The 12,232-nt window shown below is 32.8% G+C and overlaps 2 protein-coding genes across 2 annotated transcripts in view; one reads left to right on the top strand and one right to left on the bottom strand.

Moving 5' to 3' along the window:
• The window catches only part of LOC106123138 (uncharacterized), a 209,065-nt gene that overhangs the window by 101,564 nt on the left and 95,269 nt on the right, over positions 1–12,232 (top strand). The gene's annotated exons all lie outside the window — the stretch shown is intronic.
• Positions 9,623–11,133, bottom strand: LOC106123139 (serine protease snake). The gene has a single exon (XM_013319310.1). It carries the CDS (start codon positions 10,574–10,576, stop codon positions 9,659–9,661), a length of 918 nt encoding a protein of 305 aa, XP_013174764.1. The 5' UTR covers positions 10,577–11,133; the 3' UTR covers positions 9,623–9,658.

Raw genomic sequence — 12,232 nt, 5'->3', positions numbered from 1 at the left:
AGTTTGAGGTATATCTTAAAGTTAATGTTTAAAACATTTATTTCTGTTTCTATTTGTGCGATAGTGAACATAGAGACTTAGTTAACTTTTTGACGTTGTGCTATGCGGGGCTCTGCAAATTGTGCTTGCTTTAAAAGTCGGTCAGCTTTTTCATAACGGACGTCGTGAGTTTGTTTGTTCCAACTAAATTGCTTGTGTTGTTTTTTAAAGGTATTTTATTTTTTAATAATAAACGGCTACTTTTGCCAGCGCTTAACGTACTTCAGTAAATTAAATATGTTAACTGAACTTTTTATAATTAAACAATATACAAGAAGATATATTTTTGTAAGTGGCTCAATATTTTTCTTTTATATAAAGTAGAAAACGAGCAAGCGATGGCCAGAATTTCATAAAAGGCAAAGCGACCGCGGTGTATAGACATCCACAATTGCAAATTGTCTACCTTTAATAGACGGAGGGGGGAAGGCATAGGAGGAGAATATTTGCTCTTCCTACGTGTCCCGTCCACTGTCAAATTCACTTTCCTGATGCATCTATTACACCTCCAGAAAGAGTGTGCGTCACATCAGATGAAATGCAGTATTGCTTCCACTTGATGCCTCTCTTACGTGTGGTCGAGCGAGCCTATTAAATCTTATGCACTCCAACAACCTATACAAACATCGTAGTCGAATATATGAATTATAAAAAAAACCTTACTAATGTTACTAATATTATAAATGCGAATGTTTAGATGGATGGATGGATTTTTGTTTTGAAGGTATCTCCAGAACGGCTTAACGGATCTCGCTAGAACTTAGCCTGAAAGGTACTTATTAAGTTTGTTTTTAATTTTCCGAGGACGGAGTCGCGGGCGACAACTAGTAAACGTTTATGTATGAATTTCAATTTAGGTAATAAAAATATAAATCAAATGAAATTGGGTTGTAGTATTAAAAATAACAATAGGATAATTTTATTTGCTGCTGCAAAAGAAGTATGATGTAAAAACCAATATTTTCCTTATTTAAAAGAAACGCAAATTAATATTTTGTTTTGTTTGATGTTAAATTGGTGTATTGTCCTTTTCGCCGGAGGCGGGTTGGCTCGTTAAGGTATGGAATTGTAAAATAAATGAACCGTATAAATGCAATTACAGTTGCGTCGCAGATACATGATCACGCTTCACTGACTTTTAATCACATAACAGAAATTTACACGAGTTTTATATATTATTTTATTATTATAATTAATTCGAATTCAGTTGTTTACGTATTGTTTTTTTATACATTTATTAATTTCGTGTACAATAAAGTTATGCCGGTGGCAAAGGGGTTAATAACTTGACTTGTAATTTAGGTCCTGGGTTCGAAACCCATCATGTACCAATGTTTCTGTTCTTACGTTGAAGGAAAACATCGTGAGGCAACCTGTGCATTTCTGTGACAAATTCAAAGATATATGTGAAGTCAAGCCAGCGTGGTTGGACTATGCGTGCCCTCAGTGCGAACGTATAGTGAGCTGATGATGAATAATGACGTGGCTGAAAAGAATAATATAAAGGTAAGGTCATCAAATCTACTTAGAGAATTTAAAATCTTTTAAGTCATCCTAGTATTTATGTAAAAGAATTCCCTTTACGTTTAACGAAACTACAATTGAAGTTTTGTTAGGAATTCCCCTAAAGTTAGGTACCAATGGTAATATAAAAAGTACTACTTTTAGTAGAAAGTTCTTTCGATATACGTTATTAGATCATGTGTCGGAATACCAGCGGTACGGTGAAACCTTTCAAAGGTCCGTGTAGAGGCGCTGATTGACGTAATTGTCCCACCGGAAGGTATCGTCCCGAATCAAAGTCGTGCGCCGCTACTTCCGGTACGGGAAATCATTAGCCCGTGAAACCCTCGCAACCTCCGAACCTCTCCGCCTCTGGCTGTTTGAGTGGCCTTTGAATATCACCTCAAAGTATGCAATGTTATGTATTTGAATAAATTAGTTGATATGTATAAAATATTTTTGTTGGTAGTTTATTAGGGTCGAGAGTGTACTTTGCTTTTGTATTTAAAATCGAATGTTTTATAAATTTTAATTGCTGTATTGTCACTGACCTTTATAAATGGACTGGCTGACTGGCATTTTGACGCTGATGGACGCGGTTTTTAGAGATGGTGTGTATTCGAACTACTCTTTGACGCCGTAACTTAACAAAGATTTGCTATGTTTCTTACAGTGATAAAAAAGCAATGAATTAGTCACAGTGTAAATAATTCCCTATAAAATTGTGTTAGTGCGATTTAAACGTCGTATAAACCTTTGAGTACTCAATAACATTTCAAAGTTGGAACGTTTAAATAAACCGCTCAGGGGCAAGAATGCAGCGACGCTCAAAGCGCCCTCTCACTATAAAAATATGAATTTCTTCGATACTTAAACGCCATTGCAACTTTGTATTTTATGTACGAACATTTTATAGCACGACACAGTTATCTGGCCCGGTAAGAACGCGATTAGTTCTTTCAAAAAACCTACTTACTACTTAAGGCATACTAAAGATACTCCGACTAAAATCTCGAGGAATCTTTTACACTAGGGCCCTGTGTTTTTTATTTATGCCCACCGGGTCAATTAAGTTTGTTGAACTATAAAAATATTGATTTCAGTATATATGTCAGTATGTAGAAACGCAATTTGCACTTTAGGGCCGTTAGGTTTCTGCGCTTTTATTAAACGCTCCGCTTTTATTGAAGGATTAGGGTGAGTGTATAATAGAGTCCATTGTTTATTTGTCAATTTTATTGATGTTTGTTTATTCATATAAAAAATACAAACAATATCAAAAATATGTGCTGAAGAAGGCTCTATTGTGGAATTTAGAAATATCAAATCTTCTATGACTTGACGGACGTGAGTTAAAGTCTTATGTCGGGACATGGGTCGGGACAGAGGGCGTCCACAGTACGCCGCCAGGGCGCTCTATCTTGGGCTCTCCGTTTGATCACGAGCTATCTCAGCCCGATTGCCATCAAATCTTCTACGCACATTAACAATTAATAATTCTTCCCTCTCGCCGTCCTCGAACAAACTTAGATATCAATATAATTATAAAAAGTAATATACCTTAGTGTGTTACTTACCTTATATGTGTTAAATTACTCTGGTATTGCTGTTATAAAATGTACTGCGCGAGGAAACTGCAAGTTCACTTTCTATTCAAATAGTTTTCACGTTTTAAGTAAATATTCAATGTTTTCGAAGAACATTTGAGAAGACATTTGAAAAACCGTACCGATATTAAAACAGATTGAATTTTTATTTTTACTAAAATAATTAAATAAGATACCACTTATTTTATTCCTCAGTATAAACAATTATTGATTTTTAACAAGCAAACCGCTATTTGAATTTGCTAAAATAGCAAAATGACCGTTGCCCGTAAACATTTTGTCTATCTTTAATCGACAGAGGAAGGGGCACAAGGAAAGTGGAATTTTTTTCGTTTGCGTCCTCTGACTACCCTGAAAATATGCTGTAAAGACGATTATAGTCCGACAGTGAGAATCAAAATGGCGGCTTTATCCTAGCGAATATAATTCTACCTAGTACCAAAAATGTACCAAAGTACTATTTTTTTTTAAATATTAGCAGATTTTTTTGTAAATTTACTAATATTTTTTTACCATTCCAACTAAGCTCTAGGCTTGAGCTAGGATATGGCTAACGACAATAGTCTGATGGCGGGATTCGAACCCTCGACCTCGTGGTCGGAAATCCGTTTCCTTAACCATTAGGCTAGTGACGCTTTAAAAAAATTGTACCTTCAACAAATAACAATCGGAGTTTGTGGAAACGATCAAGTTATACAGAAGCTTTACGGTATTAAAAATAGCCTCATCGGCGAAATTAATCCGACTGTTATCCGCGCAATCACATTGGCCTATTATTGTTAGGATTACGCGTTTTCAAATCCTAAATAGGGTTGCCAAAAATTATCGTCACACACATCGATGAATGTTTTATCATCTTTATTGTATTTTAAAAGTAAAAAATAGGGTTGCCTTAAATCTGTAAATAAAATCTTTCTCTCTTTTTCCTATTCTTTTCTGAGTTTGTAATAAAAATAGTGCTGCCAAAATCAACATTTAAGTCGTTGAAAAAATCATTAAATTTTTTTAATATAGTATTCTAAGTCTGATTACATTTTTGTTTATTGATAAAATAACGTAGAAATAATTTGGAAGATACCAATGGTCAGAACGAATTGGATGGTTAAAAAAAGGGTCAACAAATATACTAAAAGTACTTTGTTTTTTTCTGGTATTAATATGAACAGTAACGTAATTAGTAGAGTGAATAGGCACTTACTAAGCTAGCGCGTACCATCTTTCGACCAAATCTCCACTTCACCAGGTGGGATCGTGGTCAAGCGCTAGCTTACAAAATGTAAATTTTTTTTTTTTATATCTTACCATTTTTTTTTCATTATGTTTTATATTTAATCAGTACAGCCCTGTGTCGATTCGATTGCATTTCGATCGTTAGAATAAAGCTCGACGCAACATCGGATGCATTTTCATTAACATCACTATAAGCTCTCATGCGATTTTATTGTTTTACTATATAGAATTAATATAGTGCGCCGCGCTAAAGTGCTTTTATATTAAATTCTATTAAAATTAAAACAATTTTCTATCAGTTTAAAAGGTTTCGTAGATATTTTAAATTTTCGTTAATATATTTTGGAAATTTGTGATTTTTTATTTTTAGAATTTGCCACATCTTACTGACGATGTAAATTTACGAAACCTGGAGGGGTTAGACAAAGTGAATTCGCTCCAAAGCGATTCCATAACGATAAGTCAAGTAATTGTCACGCGTGAGATACATTTCTAAAGTTCGCTATGGAATGCTTTCGAAGCGAATGCATTTTATCCAACCGCTTTGGTGATTTTAGTCGGTAGACTTACGCTTTTTCGTTTCTATCTGTCGTCGCTGTGCCCGTACTGACTGCAAAAAATTCGCGTTGACGATTCGTCGTCGTATGTACAGAAAGCGCTACTCGATACTGGGGTCGCAAGGACGTAGTCTTAGTTTTAAAGATTTACGTTGCTTTGTGTACTAAGGGTTTTAATTATTTAAAATCGTATTTATCAGATATGTTTATGTTTTATGACTTTACCAAATATGCTAAGACAAGGCTAACTGTGTATGAAGTGTAGAGAGGTTAAAAGAAATTAAATTTTCTCAATAAAATCTATTACGTAGTTACTATAGCTGCCAATTTATAATTGTTTATTCGTTTTTCTTTTCTTTAATGACGTATTTGACTATTATAATAAAAAAAATCTTTGTACATTCCGTTGTTCGGAAAGTAATGATCGACATATGCCAATTTTCCGTTGATGTTTTTTCCTCATTATTTAGCTGCAGGCAATGTTTGTACAATATTAGACTACGCTTATTAAATATATTCATATTTGTGTAATAGATTAGGTATTAATATTATATTTTTTTACTTGTTCCGTTCGATGGGTCATGGCCTGGCTGATCAACAGTTCCACTCATATGAAATCATCAAAAAATGGCTTGATTCGTGGATAGCCTCAAAAGACGAACACTTCTGGCGTCAAGGTATTCGAGCTCTACCAGAAAGATGGGAAAAGGCTGTGTCTAGCGATGGGCAATACTTTGAATGATTCATTTGTAACCATTTTTTAATAATAAAGTTATATTTTTATCGAAAAAAAAGCGAGAACTTAGTTGCGCACCTAATATAATATTAGGATATTGCAAAATACATGGAATAAATGAGCCATCTTTTTATATCGCCGTCTTATTTTTATAGTATTTTTTTCTCAACATGTTTTTTTTTAATCTTGAAAATTATTTGGTCTTATGATTCTTCAAAAAGCATGTCATCGTCAAAACTTTTTTATTGATTGTAACTTGAAACACCTGACATTCTACGATTTTATTATTACTTTATTTTTATGGTTGAATTTTACAATAATTTTATGATAGTATTTTATGAATGATAAAATGACATCATTTTACGATTTTTCATCTATTAAACTGTAAAATACTAATAAAGAATTTTAGTATTTTTTTGACTTTTTTTGTATGCGGAGTGATTCTTTAAAGGCTCTTCTTTATACTTTCTCCTCTTTATATTCCTTCACGTAAAATTAGGAGTTTGTTTGCTTTTTTATTAAGAAAAAATGTAATATTTTAAAACAACAATGTTATAAATAGATTTATATGTCTTCTGTATTCTCATTGTATTTAACAACTAAAGCAAAAATTATATTTATTTTAATAATGAATCTTTTTATTTTATAAAATTTGGTTCGAAATAAATTACCCCTTGAAAAGGCTTATTGTACACAAAAAACTTTGCAAAGGAATTCGCTAACCGCAAGCCCGCGGCTTCGCTGAAAAATCCGAGCCGTCTCTAAGGCATCCTCGCGAGAAACCCGCTAAATTATTCCATGTTACAAAGTAAATAATGAAGAATTTTTACCATTCAAGATTTGAGTTTTACCACTTCATGACCGAATGAAATCATGGCTGGAAAGGTAAAGGAAGATTGAAGAAAGTATGGATGGTTTGTCTGCAACAATATGCGTGATAATGAATTCAGATATGACGGATGATAGAGATATATGGAGGAGTAGTACATACTGTGTCTTCGTAGGATAAAGGGCAAAAGGACAGGGAAATAGTTATAGAGTTATAGATTTATAAGCGTAGGTTTTCACTACTGAAAATAATTATAAAATATACAATTATCTCGCTTAGTATCTTTGAAAAGGACTGAGAAAACAATAGGTTATTTGTTGCCGACAGATACGGAACTTTTTACACGTTTTTATTCATAATTATTATATTTTTTAATAAAGAACTTTATATGTTTTTTCTTCCTTTTTCTCTATATTTATAAGTATCAGTTGTAAATATATTCTTGTAACAGTGCGTGCTTTTCTCCTTATTTCTAATAATTCTATTTATTATTTTCATTTTATCTTTTTATTATATAACATAATATTCCAAAATTCATCTTAATCCTAACGCTCTTCCATCCTTACATATTTAGTCGTCTTTATTATTGTTCGGATTTATGGCAGTGCAAATACAATCTAAATTACTGATATAGCCTGTAGTAGGTTTGTTGTATAAATTAATAAGCATAATGTTATAAATATTTCTACCGACTTTGGGGTTAGATAAAATAGGGCTTAGTAAAAAGGTTATTTTTTCATATGTTTTTCTTTAATTGAATCGCGATTCCCAGTTTGCTATAACGCTTCGGGCGTCGTATGAAAATAATTGAATTCTCTAAATTCACAAGCGCTTCATTTAAAATCTCGATAACTCAGAAGATATCGCTCGAGGCAGATTGGCAATTACAAAAAAATTGCCTCAAAAATGTCTCCGAACCCCGGGTGGGTTATTAGCCGAGTTGAGATGCGTGCTCGTACAGACTTGGTTGTCACGTTCTAGTAATAAACCTTTATATAAATTAGTTTATGTTATATTTTAAACGTAAAATTACTCTGATATGTATAATAGTAACATCGTAGTGTAACTGTCAAGATCGTGTATTCAAATTGGTAAAGGCAAAAGTGACTTTTAAAATGATGCTACCCTACATATAATTAATATTACGAAGTAGAATCTATTTTTAGCTACAAAGACTGAAGTTTACTGTCATTTTTTTTAGTTTAAATTATCATATAACATCAAAACATGTTTATTGTTCGATTGAAACGATCGAGTCTCTCAGTGTGAACACATATCGATTTAAACCAAATAATTCGTCTCGCGGAAAGTTTGTCTGCGAAAGTTTAAATGGACATTACACAATTCTGCGTGTAAGTTGTAAATTGTGTTTTTGTGTAATAAGACGACTTTTAAAGTTAATCCAAACTTCAATTGCCCGATCCCTGTGTATTATGCAAATTAATTTACTTCTTTTTTTTAACTTATAATCATGTTTACTGACAAACTTAGATTAAGATTCGTCCATAAGACGTTTTAATTATTTTTTCTTAAGTTATTTGAAATTAGAAATTTTTGGTCAGATTTTCTTTTAAATGATAAAATATGTCTGTGCTTTTTTTATAATTTATGACGAAAGTTAGTGACCGAAACGAACCGACGACCGAGACGAAGTGACCGTTGCCCATAGACATACGCAATCGCATATGTGTTGCCTACCTTTAATCGACGGAGGAGAGGATGCACAGAAAGAAAATATTTTCCCTTCCCATGCATCCTCTCATCCGGAAAGTCCACTTCCACTTCCCATCCTTTCCTTCTAAGAAAAAGTGTGGGAAGGGAAAGAGGACTAAATTAGGCCTCCGGGACGCACACTCATCAGACGAAACGCGGAATTGCTTCCACTTCACTGTCTTCTGTGTGGTCATGATATTTCACCGGGCGAGCCGGGCCGATTCGTGCGAAGATGTTAAAGCGGCCTCTGCCACTGTTAAAATTCCAATCTTGTTTAAAATTGAATGATGTAAATTGAATTTTTAAAGGGTTAAAAGTATTTAATGCTATTTTATTATTTGTTTAAATTCTCCTAACTGGTTAAAGATAAATAAATGAACTTATTTAAGACCTAAAAATGTTTTCAGTAAACCATTAAAAAGTATAAACTAATCCTTGGAATATTTATTCGATGAGCATTTATTTCTGTTTAAAATAAAAGATTCAGTTTTCAATGAATAACTGGGTACCTTTTTGAAATGTTTCTTTATAATTCTTATTTATTTTTAATGGATATTTTTTAAGATAAAAAACACTGCATTTTGGGAAATTTATTTAATTAACATTATATAAATCTTATATATAAATCTCTTATATATTTATGAAAAGTCTCAAAGATGCTTCTAATTTATTTCTATACTCTTGACAAAGAGACACTATCACTATGGATTTCCAATTTACAAAATACCAGTTTGAAACATATTGCTAACTCTCTCATTCCCATTGCGAAAACTGAGACAGCAATATAGTTTGATGCTATATTGATGGTTGGTTATAAACATTTTTCGGATTAAATTTTCTTTGCTACTTACCACCCAATTGAAACAAAGCTTGATGATTTCTAGCAATATTCATGTAATATTTTTCTAACCTTTTCAAACGATGCAACAGAATAAAAAAGCGTAATATAATTTGAGGATTTAAAAACATACTGTATATGTTGGTAATATTTTCCGACTGACAATTTACTGTGTACTCATGTATCCTTGCCTTTTGTTTCAGGTACGGTGTTTTGCTTTTACCTCTGCATATTTTATAAGTTAAATGCGATGTTCGCTGTAAAGGGTGAGTAAAATTATGTGTTTGTAAAATTTTTTGCGGAAAAATCGCAGCGAGAAAAATGTAGATAACTCTAACTAAAGCATGTACCAAAAATGTTGAGGTTTGTGATTGTTTTTCTTTATTTTTCCATGTTACTTGTGTTAATGATTTTTTCCTTCAACTTTCACTATATCCAGAAGTTAAAGGTTTCTAATCCTAATTCTATTAAATCGTATGAAACTTACTATAATTCTCATCATAAGGAAACTTTTAAAATTGTTCAAACTATTTTACTTGAAAACAATATTTACTATTAAAGCACTCCAATTCACACCTGAATAAAGTCATTACAAAAAATAGCATTTTATGTTGGCCACACTATACTTTCAATCCAGTCTATGTATCTTGAAACTCTGGTATAAACACCTGGTGCCATTCTTCTCCCGCAATCCCTGCCGAAAGATGTAACACCCACTACAGTATGTAAAGGAAAAGATTTAATGCAATCAACTCTATCAATCATAATCTGTAATGGACCTCCAGAATCACCCTGACATGTATCTCTTCCCCCATTTTCATAATCACCTGCACAAAGTTGTTCTTCAGTTATCCCACGAGCTAATATCTTTCTTCTTATCAAATATCTCATTGATTTGTTACATACCGTGTTATTAATTATATCAACGTCAACTTTCATCAATGTCTGACTTCCAGTTGCTATCCCAGATACGGTAGTTCCAAATCCAATGGCTGTTAGATTCGCTGTTGGAATATTATCGTTTAAATGTAAGCAAGCAATTTTTATATCACGATTAAGTATGAAAGCAGGTTTACTTTTCATCAATGCAATGTCATGATATTTCGACGGTGGCTTGTATTTGGGATGTGGAATAATTTCTGATATATTTCTCTCTTGTGCTAACTCGTCTACTTCGTCAAATTCAAACGTTGCTGTACCTATTCTTAATACACTTGGAGTACCGTACATTGGGTCTTCTATACAATGAGCTGCTGTTAGCACCCAGTCTTCACTTATTAAGCTGCCACCACATTTCCAAGCCGGTTGATCTTCTTCGTTCTTTGAAAAACCTATTAATACCATATGTGGGTATAAAAGTAAGTCAATTGGTACTCTGACCCTTGAAGTTGGGAATAACACATTGTGGCATTCAAGCATCGTCTGTCCGTAATCTTTACATGCTTTAAAAGCTTTCTCACCAATATTAATTACTAGTTTTATTAACATTAATATTACTATTAAGTGTACAATTCTTGGAAACATTATACATACGTCTACTCTCTCCAACGTTCACGTTATCAATGATTAGCTTTGGTTTGTTAATAGCATTTTCTTAATGCTCGTAAAAGTAATCACAGTGTTTCAAATTTACATATACATTCCTCATGATGTTTGGTCCATGACGATATTCTATTGTTTGATTGTTTGTGTTATTTTTTCTCAGATTATCGTAATTTATTCCGACTTGCATTGATAATTATTTAATGTGAATATTTCTCTTTACTTAAACTATATCCGCATTTGTAACTGCGTTTTTACTGACGTAGAAACTGTATAACTTAAATTCCCGAATGCGTTTTAATTTGCCGAATTTGCGAAGTGACGCCATAGACATTCGCAATTGCATATGCGTAGCTTACCTTTAATCGCCGGAGGACGACTCAGAAACGGTATATTTCAACTACCGGCGTCCATTCCTCCGTCAAATCCACTTCCTTACCTTATAATAAAAGCGTCGAAAAGGAAAGAGGATTAAAATTAGGCCGACAACTTTTAGTGATTTTATGCAGAGTTTTAAGCATTTTAAAGTTATTACTTCTGAGTTTAACTATAAACGAATGAGTTGTACTTTAAAGCATTGAAATGGACTATTAAAATTTTAAGCGCCAACGAAATTGGTAATAAACATTTTTACAAACCATTAACTACGTGTACAGGGAAGGAAAACATTTAAATGAAAGTACGTGTTTCAGAAATATTATAACATTTGTTTTTGTTTTATGTCTCATTCTTGTCTTTTATTAAAATTAATACATTTTACTAATAAATGAAATAAATCTTATAAGTCGGCATTATCAGCTCACTATACTTCCCCACTGAGGGGCTCGGAGCCTACACTAAGTTAGGGGTGACTAGGTCACAGTCAGCTATGGTGCCTCAGTGCGGGTTGACTTCACACATATTGAATTTCTTCGCAGATATATGAAGGTTGTGTCCTAAAGGTGTCCTAAGTACAATAATCTTTTTTTTTTAATTTTCCCTGATTTTTATATTAAAAACAATAAAAAAATCTTGTTTTTTTATTTAAGAACATTTTTAACTCTAATAAATAAGTCGTATAGTGTTATCGTTTCCAGATGTTACGTGCGACGTGAAAAGTTTATTGAGGCTTTAAACCGAAAGTGTTCCAATTTTATTTATATTAAAGAAACAGATTATATAACCTTGATCTGTTTCTAAAATTATAGTACAAATAGTAAATTAAACGTCCGAGGTTGAACATATTTTGATACACAAATCCAAGAAAATTTAAATGGTTTAGAACTTTACAATGTATTTAAAAAAATAATTATTTAATAGTGCTTTTCCCCGCAACTCCGTCTGCGCAGATTTATAAAAACTTAATTAGAAGAATATGTGTTCTTCATAACTAAGTTTAGTTCCACATTTAAGACTTTCATCGAGATCCGTTGAGCCGTTCTCGAGATACCTTCCGACAAACATTCAAACTTACACATCTTCTTACTAATATTATAAATGCGAATGTTTAGATGTACGGATGGATGTTTGAAGGTATCTTTAGAACGGCTGCATGGATCTCGATGAAATTTGGCATACACATAGTCTGTAAGAACACATAGGCTACTAACTATGTATGTTTTTAATTACGCGCAGACGGAGTTGCGGGTGACTGCTAGT

This window comes from Papilio xuthus, unplaced genomic scaffold (assembly GCF_000836235.2).
Source record: "Papilio xuthus unplaced genomic scaffold, Pxut_1.1 DF826159.1, whole genome shotgun sequence".
Lineage (NCBI taxonomy): Eukaryota > Metazoa > Arthropoda > Insecta > Lepidoptera > Papilionidae > Papilio > Papilio xuthus.
The sequence above is the reverse complement of the archived record's forward strand: the minus strand, read 5'-3'. Positions and strand labels throughout refer to the sequence as shown.